Below are 17991 nucleotides of genomic sequence, written 5' to 3'. Positions count from 1 at the left end.
TTTCAATTTTGTTCACAACATCTAAAATAAATACAGAAAAAAAATCTGACATTTTAGTTAGTAACTGAACTGAAAGGGCAGCTCAAAACATTCATGTTTTTTAAACTTGAAGCTTTTTTTTTTTTAAATCATATTATTTTTAAATATCCAAAGCTAATGCTTAATAGGGCACCTCCACCTACTGTTTAACATTTTTAAAGGTTTAAAAACTGTGTTGGAGCCTTCAGGCCATATATTTCCAGATTTGAGACGGGTGTAATAGACATTTTTTTGTACATGGGAAGATCATAGAAATATCCAACTTGGACCAAAGTAACAGGTATATCATGAAAATACACAAAAATTGCTCCAACTCAGATTTTATGCATATTAATCAGCTAATTAAAATTTGCATATCTAATTAGTGCAAATTAGAACTAAAAAATGTATAGCTCCACTATACAATCAGGACACTTGAGGTGTCAAATTAAAGCTCTTGCAAAGATCTAGTACATCAGTCATGGACCTATTTCTGCTAACATCAGGGCTGTATAGGGTAGGCCCGGGGGGAGGGTAGGCCTATATCACCTGGGTTTTTGTAATAATGTGTGTACCAAATCTTGTTAATTTGACAAAATATTTTTAAGTGTCCCAGATCAATTTGATTGTAGGTCGTGCACTAGGAAATAGTCTACTATATGCAAAGTTCGAGGCCTATAACATTTTTTCTTAGGTCCAAATTTGGTGAAAAATAAATTGTAAAAAACGCATTTGAAAATAAAGAAAACTGAGCAAAGACAATAATAGAGACATGCGGTTTTAAAGCTTTTTTTTATCCAATTTGCATAACTTTTAAAAGAATTAATGTATTATAAAAAGTACATGTACATAAAATGTGTCTAATAATAAAAATAAAACATGATGATTTTTGGGTTTCTATAATTACACATGTCCCACAGTTCTGCAGGTATAAATAATGTTTAGAGGTTTAATAACTGCGCATCGGTTATTTGAAGGGCATTGTGAAAAATCTAAACATTTTGCCTTTGCAGTTATTCAGTTATGATAAATAATAAACCAAAACAATAGTTTTCGCTATTTCCCCCCATCCCAACAAAATAACATTGGAAAGTGGAAATCTTTAATAAACGACTTTTGAAAAAGGGTAACAGAACTACTTTTTTTCAGGCCAAATCCACGCGCGGATCAGTGATGTCATCTGATTAATATTCATTTAGCGACAGCTTCAGAAGTTTCAAAGTTTTATTTGTTGCACGGAAAAAAGGTATGTTTCTTTATTCTAATTTTCTGTATTTAACCAATTGTTTTTGCTGTGTATAAATTGCAGTACTGTTCATGATTGCTTCAAACATTACATGTTTCGAGTCATAAGCTTCTGAATGGCAAAATTGCATTGTGTAATCGGCATCGTCACGTTGACGTAAAATTGTTGTGAATTTTTTAAGCTTACATGTAACATGGTTGTCGAATTTTGATAGGCAAGTTATTGGGGCCTTTTTAGCCCGAGGTATTTGTCTGAAACTACAGGTGTATCCATTACAGACTGACTTATTTTCACCCCAAGAATATTCTGGGATGGTCAGACACAAGCTACAATAATAACAATAACAATTATTGAAATGTCGAACGAATTAGTCCGAATAAGCCGTCCCAGAATGATTGTACTAGGTAACCCAGGCAAACCTTAGTTAACACATTTGCTGGTCAGCCAAATTCGCCGACAATGTCAATGCATTTTTACATAGAAATTTAAAACTTGTGCCCGAAGAAAGAAACCTACATAAATATGTTTTCTATACTTCACTTGACCCAAATATATAATTTTTTATGGTGATAAGTCACCCGCACATGGAATTTCAGAGGGATTTTGATAGCAGTTCCATTAAAAAAAGCTGCTATCGCCATGAGACTAAGTCTAAGATCTAGAAACACCCTCGAAATGCCGTTTTGAGGAATTTTGCTAGATGAATCTTTTTGATGAAAGTCAGGCTTAGTTTGACAAGATGTAACTTTGCTACGGAAAGTGCTATGAACAAAAGGTTTTCAGTTTTGGCTTTGTTTACTCAAGGGCTTTAATTTGATATAAAATGATGCAGTTTGATGGCAAATTTGAATTCACCTAGGATACATTGTACCTAATGATTGTGTTCTGGGCACAGAATTAGAGAAGGAGAACCGGGACTCCCTATACCGCTACATACAATCGCGCCGGCAACTATGGGGAGAATATTGGGGGTATTCGGGTCCTTGCCGACGGTGCGCGGAGACGAACGAAAACAATTCTGCGTCTCATCTAAAGCGTCTTGATACTCGCGTACGCGTGTGCAGGTTGCATCAAGTGCGTCTCTCAAATGTGCCCATTATCCATGTTGCGCTTGCATGACAACGAATGCCTCGAGCGCATTCCGAGGGGAACCGAATACCCCCAATTTTTGCTCCATGCCTGTATCAAGATGGCGGTCGAGTCCTGGTTCTCTGATTTTAATTCTGTGGTTCTGGGGTTGAACTGACTGTTAGTGTTAACTGTTTCCATTCAGAGTCTATGGCAAATGGACAAAAGGAGCACATGATCCCTCTTCACAGCTTTTAAATCCCCTATTCAGTGTGGATAGCTGATATCGCGCAGCAAAATGCTACCGGGCCGGGGTGTACTCAATTTTGATCACATTTTTGTTTGCTACTCAACCCACAATTTTATGCCATAGACTTATACAGTGAAGTGTGCAAATGTAACAATAATCAAGTAGTGCAAGCTGATAATGCTACGCATAAAAAATGTCTTATGTTCAACAGCAGTTGTAGTAAATTTCTAACGTTTGAGGACTTTTTCTCAAGTTGTAGCAGGTGCCATAGGGTGCCTTCAGTGTTATTGTTTTCATTTTAAATGTTGCAAAATATTAATATTGTCAACCTGTTTGACCTCTCCTGAATCTTATTCAGGCTATTGTTGTGGACCATCCTTCTGACACTGGCCAAGCGTTTTGAACTCGCCACCCAAAAATGGTGGTTTTGGTACGCTTTTACAAATCGAGACTCGTTCAAATTGTTATATCTCTGTTTAAACAAAAGGTATTGAAGTGTGTTTGGTGTCATTTTGTAGCTAAATGAGTGCCCTAACAGACCTCCAAAGGAGAATTGTTTATCAGCTAAGATAGTGGAGTTAGAGTTGTTTGAGTTCAGAATGACTGAGGTGGGGGATGAGGCGGTGGCGGATGAGGCGGTGGCGGTATGTGCAAAGTCTATGGGAAATAAAGATTTTGTGTGTGCGCGTTGAATCAACTGATCATATCTTTGCATCCATATGGGCTGCAGACATGGTTAAGTCTTGATTATTAGTATGCAATATTTATATAATAATATATATTTATCATTGTAATTGTATATGAGCGAGTGATGAAGCATAATAAATAAATAAATAAATACATTTTTTTTCTTCCAAAGTCAGTAGGCTCCCCCTAACCTCTAGATAACCAAATCAATGTTGTTTACTTTCAGTTTATAACTGCAAGTTAGTAATAAGCAATGCATTAAGTGACCCATTTTTTATTTGGAATTTTTTTATTCCACCCTGTATAACTTCAAGGTCACCCTGTACAATGAGTTGAAATGTGTATATATTTAAATTGCTTTTGCTTTTGGGCAGCCAGCAGTTTAATTTCTAATTATTCTCATTGAGAATGTCGTGGGTGCAATGCTAATAAAATGCTTTAGGGGTCACATCTCAACCTACATTGTATATTTCCCACTAAAGGCAAAATAAAAAATGTCTGAGAAGTCATATCTGGACTAAGTATGAAGAGGGCGGCATAAAAATTTGGAATATTCATGCTCGTCAGCACGAACATGTCTATATCAACAAATGGGGGTGAGAATTGTTTTTGAGTCCAGAATCTTAATACATGTATTTGATTGTCAAAGACACCCCAATTTGTAGCCAGACCTACTCCTATTCAGACCTATGGGAAGATATGGATGTCTAAACCCGGAAAAAATAATGTCGCGATACATGGGAGCAAAAAGGGGGTCTGCCCAATTGTCAATACTCAATATAGGCCAACAAGGAATTGAGACCTACCATTTGAAATGTGTTCATTTGACCCAGGGCTATGATATTATTTGTGATTTTAAACAAAATCTGAGAGGATGACCAACCGACTAACCTTTTCTGAAAATTGGTTGAGTTGAGATGAAATGACCCAGGTGAATGATTCAGAATCTTAGTCACTATTCATAAGTATTCACTTGATCTGATCTCTCATGCTTCTCTATGATCTCCATTCTCCAGTTCATAAAAGACAAGTACCAAGTAAGATTGATGACTAGGACATACTGTTGGCGAAATTCAAGCAGCTCGCTACCATGGCTTCATCCGTGCGCTATTTAGACCGTAAATTGCTGAGAAATGTTTTGCGACACACCGAGGTACACAACAGACTCAGAGAGGAAAAGGACATGTGGAAACAGAGGAGGGATCCCAGAGATCCCAGGGATAGCAGAAACAGGTTTGTTATAATATAGAGCAATATGTGACCTAGCTGTTACCACGAAATGAGCATAAAGTCACAAGTTGGTAGTTTTGAGACATTCTAGCTTCTGAGTTGATGTTCTTTGTTTGCCCCGCACTTGCACAAGCCAGCAGAATACATGTCCCTTGTGAATGGCCCATTGTGCCCCCAAAGGACACACAGATACTATTGGCTTGAACAGGTGTGTGTGAAACAAAGAACTCCAACGCAGGAACCATGACACTTGAAACTAGCAACTTGTAATCATTTTGTGGTAGCAGGTCACATATGAAACTTCAAACACCCCATTTACAAACAAATTTATGTGATATACATACATGTATTCTTTTGTCAGATACCATCTGACCAGAGGAGATATCTTACACTTCCCACAATGCATTTCTCCCATTTCAATTTTCTGTATTGATTTTAAATCAGATTCACTATCTATTAAGGCAACATGGGTTGATAGTGACAAAAAAGTTAGTACCGTAAACTGGGGCTACATTGCCACTACCAGGAGGATGATTAACTTCCAAGCTGTATCCAGGGGTAGCGTTAACCCCCGATTGGGGGTGAATGACTCCCCAAATTTAAAAAATATTAATTTTCACCCTCCATATATTGGGAATGTGCAAGCTCGGGGGTGAACTCTGACCCTCTACTTTTGGACCTTACTCCTAGTCCTACCCCTGACTACACTGCAAAATATTTGCCACCCCCGAGATTTAATTTTCACCCCATGCAATTTGGATTTTCTGCAAGCTCGGGAGTGAAAAACATGGGAAAACAACCCCCAAATTTCGGGCCTTAATGCTACCCCTGGCTGTATCTACATTGTATTGTTATACATGTATGCAATGTTCGCCTTTATTCTCTTGTGGGTGTACTAGAAATTTCAGTGAAACCGACTTCCGGTAGAAAAACCCAGAATCCATGTATTGGGTATATTGATGTGTGACTGGGATTATCCAAGTAACTACCCCTATTGATGTGTCTTAAGGACGCATATGAATTCACTTTTGTTGGGATTTGTTTTGACATTTTGAATTACACTTACACTTTTTGGTGCAGGTCCAGGTACAGCGACTCGGGTGGAAGAGGAAAAATGAGGAGTGACACCATGGATGATGAAGTAGATAGGCTGACTAATAAAATTGTCAAACATGTCTACTCCAACAAGAACCCAGAAAAGTAAGTTGAATTAGTTTAGAAGCATGTAGGCATTAATATCGGAGACAACTGCAGTATGGATAGTGTGCATATGGATTAAAGATAAAGTAAACCAGTGGTTTACTTTATCTTACATCTTATACCACACAGATGTGCCAGATGCGAACCATCTTCATGGTCAAATGACTGTTTGGAGATTGTATTGTAATACACAGTAATGTTCTAATAACCAGAATGCAAAGTACATCAATTTACTGTTTATTTCAATGACAGATTTTAACCATGAAGATGACTTGACACCATTTAGATTTTTGGTACAGAGGAACAACCATGATATAAGTATTTTGAACATGTGTGAATTTTGTTATGATGGATTATTTTCCACATGGTTAAATGTCGTCAGGGAACGGGGGATTTTTGGCTCAGAAGCCATCTATGAGCCCGTGTGAAATTTTTTATTAAGCCAATGAGTGGTCTATCCTGCTTTGACATCGCGTATGAGGAGGAGGGGGTCAGAAATGGAATTTGTCATGTGCGTTAGCATTGCCATGCATGTTTAGATGTCTATGTCAGCAAATTGGGGTGAGACACATTGTTTTTGAGTCCAGAATCTGAATATTTGGGTCAAATACACCCTCAATTCGAGTGTAGCTTACTCCTATGGGAAGATGTCTAAACCTGGAAAAAAATAACGTTGCGACGCCTGTGAGCAAAAATGGGGGTCTGACCCAATTCTGAATTCTCAATTGGCTAGTTCAAATGACAAGGAGTTGAGACCCACTGTTTGAAATGTGTTCATTTAGCCCATAGGACTATGATATGAGTGATTTAAAGCAAAATCTCAGATTGTGACCATCCAACCTTTTCTGGAAATTGGTTGATTTGAGATACAATGTAGGAAGAGTTGTTGTGCAGCTGATCATCAATTGAAATTCCAACGATTTATTCTCTGTAGATGGGGTCATAATGGTTTCAAGGAGCTCTACCCGGATGAATTCATTGATAAATCATCTACGGAAGAGACAAGTAGTGATGAGGAGGATGCGAGGAGAAAAGGCAAGAAGAGGAAAAAAAAGAAAAAGGTGAGGAAATGGTTGGTTTTCGGAATATGTGATGGAAAGTGAGTGTATAAAGAAAAAAAAAAAAAGTTGTTTGTTTGTCCTCCACCGCCCGCTCCTCAGTTTAAGGCCTGACCATTTTTTTATTTATTTTTTTTTCTATTTTTTTTTTAAATAAATAAAAAATTCAATTTTTTTTTCAGATTTGGAGTATCTCTGGACCTAGCTAGAGTTAAATGCTAGGATCTTTCAAGCCTTGAAAATAAAAAGCCCCCCAAAAAACATTTTGTGTCTTTAATGACTTCAAAATACATTGGATTTATATCCATTTTGAAATCATAAAAAACTATGACATGAACACAAACTATAACTTTGCATATTAAAGAAACAAAACGATTGTAGCTTTTAGTTCTAGCTAGGTCCAGGAATACGCCAAATGATCCAAATAAAACAATTAAAAAAATCCGCCCACCCGCACCTCCTCTTTCGAAGCTGTGGAGCCTGTGGAGGACAAACAAACAATTATTTTTTTGGGCCTAAGGCTGATATATACACAGTATACACTCTATGGAAGACATGGCTTTTACACAGGGATTATGCATTTCGAATTCCATTTGAAATCTGGATCCATGTGGGAAATATTAAGGGCATGTCTTCCATTTGGGGTGCAGCATTGGAAATACCCTATCGCACAGGGGGGGGGGGGCGGCCAAGATTGGCTCAATTTTGACGTTGTCATTGGTTTTACACGTAAACACAAAAATGTCTCAAATTATTCCAAAACTGTATGTATGTTATTAAGCACTATTTTATCAGTCTAAATCCGTTGAGGTTCGCCAGTGAACCTCATTGTAAGTACTGTTTTTTTAAATTTTTTTGTATGAATAACGCACGATATGTTACGATATATACTGAAAATTTCCCCCACGTGTATCAATGAGTTTACGTGGTGTAGTGGTTACGGATCTCGCCACCACATAAAGGGTCCCGAGATCGATTCCCATCCCGGCGATGATTAAAAATTTTCTTCTTCTTTTTTCTTTGAATTTAAATTTTTTTTATTATGCATTTTTTTTCTGTAATGGGGCCACCCGGCCAATAGAGCTAAGAACGGATCTTGGCTCCGGGAAAAAATAATTGCGTCCATCGTGCAGGCAGTGTTGCCGTCATATTGTCTGTTTTGTTTACGCTTTTGGCTGTTGCCACATTGAATAATGTAGTCCACCATCGTCTGCTATCGCAGTGCAATTTACACCCCATTATTTGCTTGTTGCGACACAACTTTAAAAGTGTGGTGCAAAATTGTGATACCACATTTCACTGACTTTATGTGTTGATTGTCTGAGACTGCACTTCAAATTACAACTTTCAAAATGGAGTGCAAAAGTGCACCCAAAGGTAAAAATATTACCGTATTCGTCCGAGTATAGTCCCACGCTCGAGTATAATCCCACCCCCATTTTTGAAAAATTTCAGAAATTGTAAAAAACCTAGGACCTAGACCTAGATGCTAGGATCATTCATGGTTGTTCTAAAAAAAAAAAAAAAAAATTCAAGATATTTTGTATTTTTAATGTGAAAATTGATAATTTGTATTCATGTCATACTTATTAATGATTTCAAAATGCATTGAATTTGAATGCATTTTGAAATCATTAATAGAGTATGACATGAAAACAAAGTATCAATTTTCATATTAAAATACAAAATATCTTGAATTTTTTATATTTTTTTTTAGGTCAACCATGAATGATCCTAGCATCTAGGTCTAGGTCCAGGGACACTCCAACACCGGAAAAAAAAAAATTAACTTGAAAATTTTTCACATAAAAAACGGGTGGGACTATACTCGGACCAATACGAGTTGGACTGTTCGAAGACTGTTGGGGTGTATTTTAAAAAAAAGAAAAAAGAATAATAGTGAAGAAAATAGTTTGCAGAACATGTTATGGAATACTAGTGAATGGATTCAGACAAATAAAACAACATATAAAAATATTTACGGTGATGCACCCAAAATATATTTGTACCAGATTGTACTTTCCTGAAAATGGACAGTAAACATTTGGAGGCATTTTCAGTTCTTGCTCCAACTTGCAGTTATTTCATATTTTATTTCATATTTTACTAAAATAATTATATTGAATGGCATTGAGTGTGATATCACACCGACTTGGTAGAAATAAATTAAAACTGATTTGACCTAACCCAGTGTGAGTGTGATTCCAATCAGTGAAATGTATGCTGCGCACACATCATCTTCACCTACAATATTTTTTAATAGTCAATCTGGATACTTTGAAGACACTATGCAATTAGTTAGGTGAAAAAGCTCAATTTGGTGACCACTCTCTGGCTAGTAAGGTTTGACGATTGATTCGACTTCTATGGACAATTTAGAAAAAAAGTAGCCACCATGTCCCTCCGAAAATCCGGCATTTTTTTAGCTAGAGGCCAAAATCCAAAATGGCGCGCCGCCACCATTTTGAAAATTTAAGTTTTGAACCAGAGCACCTATAATCATGCACAAAGACACTTTTTCGGATATGTCGAGTACAAGGATTCGATTCTGACATTAGTTTGACATTACGGCATCATTTTCACCCAGAAATCCAAGATGGTGGCTGGTACCATCTTGAACAATTTAGTTTTGAACAAGAGGACCTAAAATCGTGTACAAAGACATTTTTTGGATAAGTCGACCACAAGGATTTCAAATTTGACATTACTTTGACATTACTGAACTCATATTTACCCAGAAATCCAAGATGGTGGCTGCGGCGCCATCTTGAAAAAATAAGTTTTAAACCAGATTACCTAAAATCATGTACAAAGACACTTTTTTTTTTTTTTTTACCTCAAGAAATCCGAATCTGACATTAATTTGGCGTTACAAAATAATTTTTGCCCTGAAATCCAAGATGGCTCCCATTTGGTAGGCGTAAATGTGATTTTTGAATGAGAGCAGAAGCATAAGTGTGTCATTTCCGCCTTATCTGGGGTTCATGTCTCTTATATGGGGTTTAAACTGCCTTATCTTGGGTTTACATCCCTTATCTAGGGATAAGGCGCCTTATCTGTGGTTTAGGCGGCCTTATCCTGGGTTTACGTTCCTTACCTGTGGCTAAGATGCCTTAACCTTAGCATATCGCAGTCTAAAACCAGATAAGGCATATAAACCCCAGATAATGCGCCGTAACCCCAGATAAGCGACGTACACCCCAGATAAAGCAGTCTAAACCCAAAATAAGGCGCCTTAACCCTAAATAAGGAACATAAACCCCAGAAAAGGCATCTAAACCCCACATAAGGTGCCTTAACTCTAGATAAGGGTTGTTAACCCCAGATAAAGGTCGTAAACTTCAGATAAGGCATCTAAACCCGAGATAAGGCGCCTTAACCCCAGATAAGAGACGTAAACTCAGATATGGCCGTCTAAACCCCAGATAAGGCGACGTCTGGGGTTTACTTCTCTTATCTTAGGTTTATGTTCCTTATTTAGGGTTAAGGCGCCTTATTTGGGGTTGGGACTGGTTTATCTGAGGTGTACGTCCCTTATCTGGGGTTACGGCGCCTTATCGGGGGTTTAGACTGCCATATCTGAGTTTACGTCTCTTATCTGGGGTTAAGGCGCCTTATCTTGGGTTTAGATGTCTTATCTGAGGTTGACGACGCTTATCTGGGGTTAACGACCCTTATCTAGAGTTAAGGCACCTTATGTGGGGTTTAGATGCCTTATCTTAGGTTTATGTTCCTCATTTAGGGTTAAAGCGCCTTATTTGGGGTTTGGACTGCTTTATACGTCCCTTATCTGGGGGTTACGGCGCATTATCTGGGGTTTAGATGCCTTTTCTGGGTTTAGACTGCGATATGCTAAGGTTAAGGCATCTTAGCCACAGGTAAGGAACGTAAACCCAGGATAAGGCCGTCTAAACCACAGGTAAGGCGCCTTATCCCTAGATAAGGGATGTAAACCCAAGATAAGGCAGTTTAAACCCCATATAAGGCGGAAATGACACACTTATGCTTCTGCTCTCATTCAAAAATCACATTTACGCTCTACCAAATAGGGGCCATCTTGCATCTCGGCAAAAATTATGTTATAACGTCAAATTAATGTCAGATTCGGATTTTTTGGGGTCGACTTACCGGAAAAAAGTGTCTTTGTGCACGATTTTAGGTAATCTGGTTCAAAACTTATTTTTTAAAGATGGTGCCGGCGCCACCATCTTGGATTTCTGGGTAAATATGAGTTTGTAATGTCAAAGTAATGTCAAATTTGAAATCCTTGTGGTCGACTTATCCAAAAAGTGTCTTTGTACACGATTTTAGGTCCTCTTGTTCAAAACTAAATTTTTCAAGATGGTGCCGCCACCATCTTGGATTTCTGGGTGAAAATGATGCCGTAATGTCAAACTAATGTCAGAATCGGAATCCTTGTACTCGACATATCCGAAAAAGTGTCTTTGTGCATGATTATAGGTGCTCTGGTTCAAAACTTAAATTTTCAAAATGCTGGCGGCGGCCATTTTGGATTTTGGCCTCTAGCTTAAAAATGCCGGATTTTCGCGAGGGACATGGTGGCTATTTTTTTCTAAATGGTCCATAGAAGTCGAATCAATCATCAAACCTTACTAGCCAGAGAGTGGTCACCAAATTGAACTTTTTCCCCTAACTAAATATGTGGATTTATTGTATCACCCAAAAGGCTGATATAAATAATAATACTACCGTATTCGTTCCATTAACCGCCCATGTCCCTATAAGCGCCCAACCAGTGACTCTACAGTTCAAGTAAACTGTGATATTAGTCTATTAACTACCCATGCAAATCTGAACCATGGTCTGAAAAATATGACACACTGATGATGATCTTGTGCTTTGTTTACGTATTGTCGGCTTAAACAATGTAAAAAATAAGTGCCCACCCAAAATCACTTTGTTAAGCACCCTGGGCGGCGGTTAATGGAACAAATACAGTAATTATTTTATTCTTTATTCATGTTGATCTTCATTCTTTCTAATGTTGTTCTTTCCAGGCACAGAAAGCGAGATTCAGACAGCAGTGACACAGACCACAAAAGAACCAGTAGCAAGTCAAGAAAACATTCCTCAAGAGAAAAACGAAAGAGACACAAAAACAGAACTAGACATTCATCTTCATCATCATCATCATCATCATCATCATCATCAGATGAAGAAAGAACTGAAAGAAAGTACAGAGGTAGTGAAGATGGTGAAATCCGAGACTCATCTAGAAAACATCACCATCATCATCACTCATCAAAAGACAAAATGAAGTCTAGTTCTCGTAGAAGATACAAAGATGAGAGTAACCATGTTGACCATATGCATAGTAACCATGGTGACCAACATAGCAACCATAAGACACATCATCATCATAGTAAGAAACATAAGACCAGGAGGAAGTCTGGTAGTGATGAGGAGGATGAGTCGTTGTCTAGTATACGGAGGAAACATAGACATGGACATGGAAGCAAGGATTATTAAAAGTATGCAATGTCAGTATGGAGCTTGGAAAAGTGTGCTTTGTGCCAGGTTGAGGCTAGGTTGGAGGGGTACTGATTTTGGATCATTGGGCTGGTATGTGCGGCTGGGTCTCTGAAAAATGAAAACTGACCTCGAAAATATACCAAATGTGAGAAAAAAAGGCTCACTAAGACTGTATAGTAATTTTCTGAAATTATTTCTGTTCAAAATTGAGGTAAAATTGGTTTATTCTGGAATTTTTTTTTGCCAATTTTGCTACAGACCAGTTTGCTAGTTTTTAATTTAAAAAAAATCTTTTTTATGCATTTCGAATTGGATGATGATAATTCATAAAAAGAGCCAAAAAAAAAAAAAAAAAAAAAGTTTTTAGGACGGAGTGATACCTGCAGCCTATTCCCCGGACAAAGCCCTCTAAATGTGATACTGCACGCAAGCTCTCAGCCACCTGTCCAAGGACCAGATGGATTTTCTTAAATGGATGTTACCCATTTTAGATCCCTGAATAATACATGATGTTGATTTACCGCTTCTGTTGGCATAGTACGGGTAACTTCCACATCAGGGTTAACTTCCTGTTGATTTTCCTCTTCATCAGGGGGACCTTTTACATCAGCAAGACTAACTGTGCAACTGTGTTGATTTACCATTTCTGTTGGCATAGTAGGAGTAACTGGGGTAACTTCCACAACAAGGTTAACTTCCTGCTGATTTTCCTCTTCATCAGGGGGACATACATCATACATCTAGTTGAGTAAAGTCTCTTATATTCATGAAGCCTAAAGTACGTAATATGTTGTTTATACGAGGGTTGGTCAATAAGTCCTCGCAACTACATGTACTATATATCTCCGCTCAAGCATGACTGACTTTGATGACTGTTACTTATCATAAATCACTGACAGTAAACACATTTTCTATTTATTTATTTATTTACATCATATTTACCCAGGATAGCCTGATCAGCTAATATGCTGTTCTTACACAGGGCCCTGCATAACATTCAAAAACCATACAGATACACGAGTATTATAATATATTCTAACATAACGTTTTGCTAACAGTTTCATCAGTAAAAGCTGGTGACTGGTGTTGTTGTGATGATCCAACTTTGTGAAAATCAGCTGTCAGCAAAAGCACAATCACTTGGTTTTGTTAAATTAAACTTTTTCCTGGTCCCGTCAGTGTGGTCACTGGTCACTCAACAAACTTACTATAGAGTGTATGCAATAAACCAACCGGAACGGTATAACATTTGAAATGACAACCATGTTGGAGGACAGTTCTAAGATACATTGTAGCTTAAGATAACAGAGGGGCAGGTCTCTAGATAGATTCCACAACCATTCATACCTATAACCTGTTTTATTGTATCGTCATGCGAATTGTCCCGTGTTACCTTATGGAGGACAGAAATTTATTTAAATGAGGATGACTGTCATGAGTAACGTATTATTGAATACACTATTGGTTACACATATGCTCATTTAAAGGAATTAAAAACACCTCTTTTTTGTGAGAGCACTATTATAATAAACATTTCACTAAACTTTTAACCCTTCGTAACTCAAGTAACTGTTCGTAAAGTTACAAATACCCAATACTAGACATAACTTTACGAAAGGTTCCTGAAGTAAATCCCTATTACGAAGGGTACCGTTCATTTGGAAGTTGCGGTTCATTTCATTGTTAGTTGCGAACGTTTTCAAGACTTACAAAGCTTTGTAGTGAAATGGACCCCTGGATAAAAATATCCGTTTACATTTTAGTTTTCAGGAACGTACCCTTTTTCTGGATTTCATAAAAAGAGAAATTTGAATCTATTTGAATCAATTTTTTTCATGAAGTTTTCCATAACTGAGCATTTGTATCCGGCATGTTTTGAGAGTTGGCGAAACGGGCCAGGAACATTTTACCAAACATGATGAACCTATTTCAAAGTCATTTTTGATTGGCTGAGTGGTTCTTTGAGTGTACCATTAATAGAGAACTATGCTTTGGGTTATGCCAGTTGAAATCCACACTCCCCCTGTGGAAGACATGACCCTAGTCCTCCACAAGAGAGTGTGAATTTCTATTGATTACCTGAACGGATGACCCCATTGAAATCTACACCCCCGACCGGCCCAATTTGAGCGCTGCATCTGATCCATTATTACTGTAACAATGTAATCATCAAAACTATTTTAAATACATACCGGTAATCTATGAATACTGTAACCATGTTTTTTATATTCTTTTATTCTAGTAAACTTTTTTGAATAATATTTGTTACACACAAAAATAATTTTCCCAAAAGGTCAGAGGACAAAGTGTCCCCCAAACTGTAAAAAATCATTTTGATACAGCCTACAGGGCTTAGTGATAAAGGAGACGTTAGTGAATTTTAAAATCTAAAACCTGACTCTACAGGGTGTATCTTAAATTTTTAAATATTTTTTCCCGACTAAAAGAAAGGGGATATTGAAAATATTTTTTGTTTGTGGTATTATATTTTTTCTTTGGATTGTTATTTCTTTGACCTAAATGCTTTACTCGGTTGCTAGCCTGGAGGGAGTTCGCCCTGTTTGAAAGTGTATGGGGATTGCCACGGTTTTGGGTACCTATTCAGCAATATTCATGGGTGGGTTTTCAGTGGAGACAAATGCACCCAGTTCGGGGAAATTAGGGTGTTTTTTATGAAAAAATTGGTATACCAGGGGTGTGATTCAGCTGATTTTTGCAAAATTTAAGTTTTATTTTATTTTCAGGCCATATTTGGCATTTTTACCCTGATTTTATGCTGTTTTCAGGTCTTTTTTGGTCTGTGGCTTCTCACACCCCTGTATACGGATGGGTTGCAAAAACTAGGTACTGGTACAGAGAAAGTCGGCAACGCAAAGTCTGTGTGGCACATCCTGCATACAATTTTCTCAAGAACCCCCTCCCCCACCTGAAATGACAAAGTGTACAGAGTTTGTATTTATTATGTATGTGAATGTAAATAATTTGTTACTTCATATTTGCAATAAACGTATAAGAAACAAAGAGGACAAACTTCCGTATTTTGTAAGCTATGTGTTTATTTGTATTATAGCAGTTTGAAAAAGCTACACAAGTGATCATTATGTTCCCTCACTCGAAGTACCATATTCGTTCAAATAACCACCAGGGTGCTTAATAAAACCATTTTGGGTGGGTGCTTATTTTTTGCATTGTTTAGGCCAACAACGTAAAAAAGGCCCAAAATATTCACCTATCATCATCGGTGTGTCATATGTTTAAGACCATGATTCAGGTTTGCATGGGCACTGGCAGTTAATAAACTAATATCAGTTTGCTTGTTGTACAGTCGCTGGGTGGGCGCTTATAGGGGCATGGGCAGTTAATGGAACGAATATACCGTAGTATTAGTACCAGTAAAAATCAAATGTATATTTTCATTGATGTATATACAGCTCAGCTGGTGATTCATAAGTTATTCAATATGTTGGCTCAGCTGTTACAAAAGCTTATGAATTAATAATTAAGGGTTTCCACAATTAAATATTTCCATACAAATCATTCGTACAAACAAGTGTCAACCTCTTGTATTCTGAAGTTTGTAGTACATGTAGATCAAACACTTGAGTTTAAATTCTAATATTTTTTGATACAATATGAAATGTGACACGATCTGGTCCATGGGGGGGCCAAAGGAGGCATTTTTAACTATTACCTTATACAAACATTAGGCTATCATAATGACACTAAAGGTCATGGTTCTAAAGTTATGAAGTTTTGTGATATGTCTATTTTCTTATGTATTTTATTGTTTTTTACTCCATATTTTCACCTTTATCTCAATTTCAAATTTGCCGCCTTTGGCCCCATGGATCAGATCGTGTCACAAATATTGAATATCATCATTTTGATTGGGTAACTGAGATAACATTGTCCTAAGATTATAGATTTAAAATATATAAAGACTGCACAAAAAGCAGGGCTGTCAACTTTTTGGAATTGCTTGGCGTGAGACAGAGATGTACCGGGATTTGCCGACTCCAGTTAATAATTTTGTACCATGATTATTTGAGCCACGGCGCTCGTGAATGTGAAAAGCGGGGGGGGGGGTGTTTGGGATGGGGGTAGGAGCAACAAATTATTCATGACGATGCGTGAGATTATACTCATTTTCCACCTTTTTGCGTGAGCTTTACTACCTTGGCGTGAGATTATACTACCTTGGCGTGAGAAAGTGACCCAATGCGTGAGACTCACGGCCAATGCGTGAGAGTTGACAGCCCTGACAAAAAGTAACGCAGCTGTTATAGACCACTTGACATGCGACGTCATTGCCCGGCAGTATGCGCACGCATTATGGCACTTTCAATTGTTCTTTGCCCTGCAGTGTGTGTGCACATCGTTATCGTAGTTTGCTCAGGGCATGTGTATTTTAAATCTCCCACCACATTTCATATAGTACAAGAAAGCCATCGAACAGTGAAGCGGTTCGTTTCGAGCATATCGAAAGACCAATCCCTCCCTTTGTTGATAAACATTGATGTCAAGTGGTCTATAGAAACGCCTATAGCGTCAAAATAATTGTGTTCACAATATTTCAACATAGAAAGAAGGATGATTTATTTACGGGCATTTTGATACCCCATGTGTCCAATTTCGTTCAATATTAACAACACAGCAGTGTTTTTAAAGAAAAATACGCAAATTTAAAACTTGCAGCTATTTGTATTGATTTGAAGTCAGCACGAAGATAATGAGAGGGTTTTTAACGACGGTGCCACAATACATGCGCAATATTAACCATTGATCGCTGTAGTGTAAACTGCAACTTTTAAATCCAGGTATTTTTCTTTAAAATCACAACTGTGTATAGGATATGGATTGTTTCAATCAAACTTGCATACAATGTCCAATATCGTCCCCTTTAAGGTTGGTCTGAACCCTGGAATTATGAAAACTTTCGGGCCTCATAACTGCTAAATTATTAGTCTAAAGAATATAAAAGTATACACTGGAAATGACTTGCTGAATTCATCTGTGAAGTCCAATTTGGGCCAAAATGCTCATTTTTGGAGAAAATCCAAAAAAACAGGTTTTTTGGCCCAAATTTTTTCGTGTAACGTAACAAAAAATTGGCCAAAATTTTTTTTTATTAATTTTTAAAAACTAGATAAAAATATCTAGGGACCGTTTTTTCATTTTTTTGAATTTTGACCAACTTCACCAAAATTTTTGAAATTTGGGAGAAAATCAGGCTTTTTTATGGTTTTTTGAAAATTTTGCATTTTTTACCATTTTTGGTGCAAATTTTTATCTAGTTTTAAAATTAATGAAAAAAAAATTTTGGCCAAACAATATTTTTGTTACGTTGCGACGAAAAATTTGGGTCAAAAACTCGTTTTTGGGATTTTCTCCAAAATGAGCATTTTGGCCCAAATTGGACCTCACAGATGAATTCAGCAAGTCATTTCCAGTCTAAAAATGTATACTTCTATATTCTTTAGACTAATAATTTAGCAGTTATGAAGCCCGAAAGTTTCCATAATTCCAGGGTTAAGACCACCCTTAATATGCACCTATGTGAGAAAATGGGAAATTTTCAACATAAATGTGAATAATTTGGCAAGCCAATACGTTAGTACGCATGAACAGCATTCTGGTGTGGCATCCCGAAACAACACTTTGTGCCAAATGCCATATTCCCGTTCGTGCATGTCCCGATGGAAACTGCCGGGGCATTTCGCCATACCAATGATAACCAGTTT

At 37.4% G+C, this 17991-nt stretch overlaps 2 protein-coding genes across 2 annotated transcripts in view; one reads left to right on the top strand and one right to left on the bottom strand.

Annotated features, from left to right (window-relative positions):
- The window catches only part of LOC140169842 (PIH1 domain-containing protein 2-like), a 32078-nt gene that overhangs the window by 6909 nt on the left and 7178 nt on the right, over positions 1-17991 (bottom strand). The window lies entirely within an intron of this gene.
- LOC140169840 (uncharacterized protein NKAPD1-like) lies at positions 1204-12582 on the top strand. The gene is made up of 5 exons (XM_072193150.1): positions 1204-1264; positions 4286-4502; positions 5580-5699; positions 6634-6760; positions 11776-12582. The coding sequence occupies exons 2-5, from the start codon at positions 4360-4362 to the stop codon at positions 11803-11805; spliced, it is 420 nt and encodes a 139-aa protein (XP_072049251.1). The 5' UTR covers positions 1204-1264; positions 4286-4359; the 3' UTR covers positions 11806-12582.

The sequence above is a fragment of the Amphiura filiformis genome, chromosome 14, assembly GCF_039555335.1.
Source record: "Amphiura filiformis chromosome 14, Afil_fr2py, whole genome shotgun sequence".
NCBI lineage: Eukaryota > Metazoa > Echinodermata > Ophiuroidea > Amphilepidida > Amphiuridae > Amphiura > Amphiura filiformis.
The sequence above is the reverse complement of the archived record's forward strand: the minus strand, read 5'-3'. Positions and strand labels throughout refer to the sequence as shown.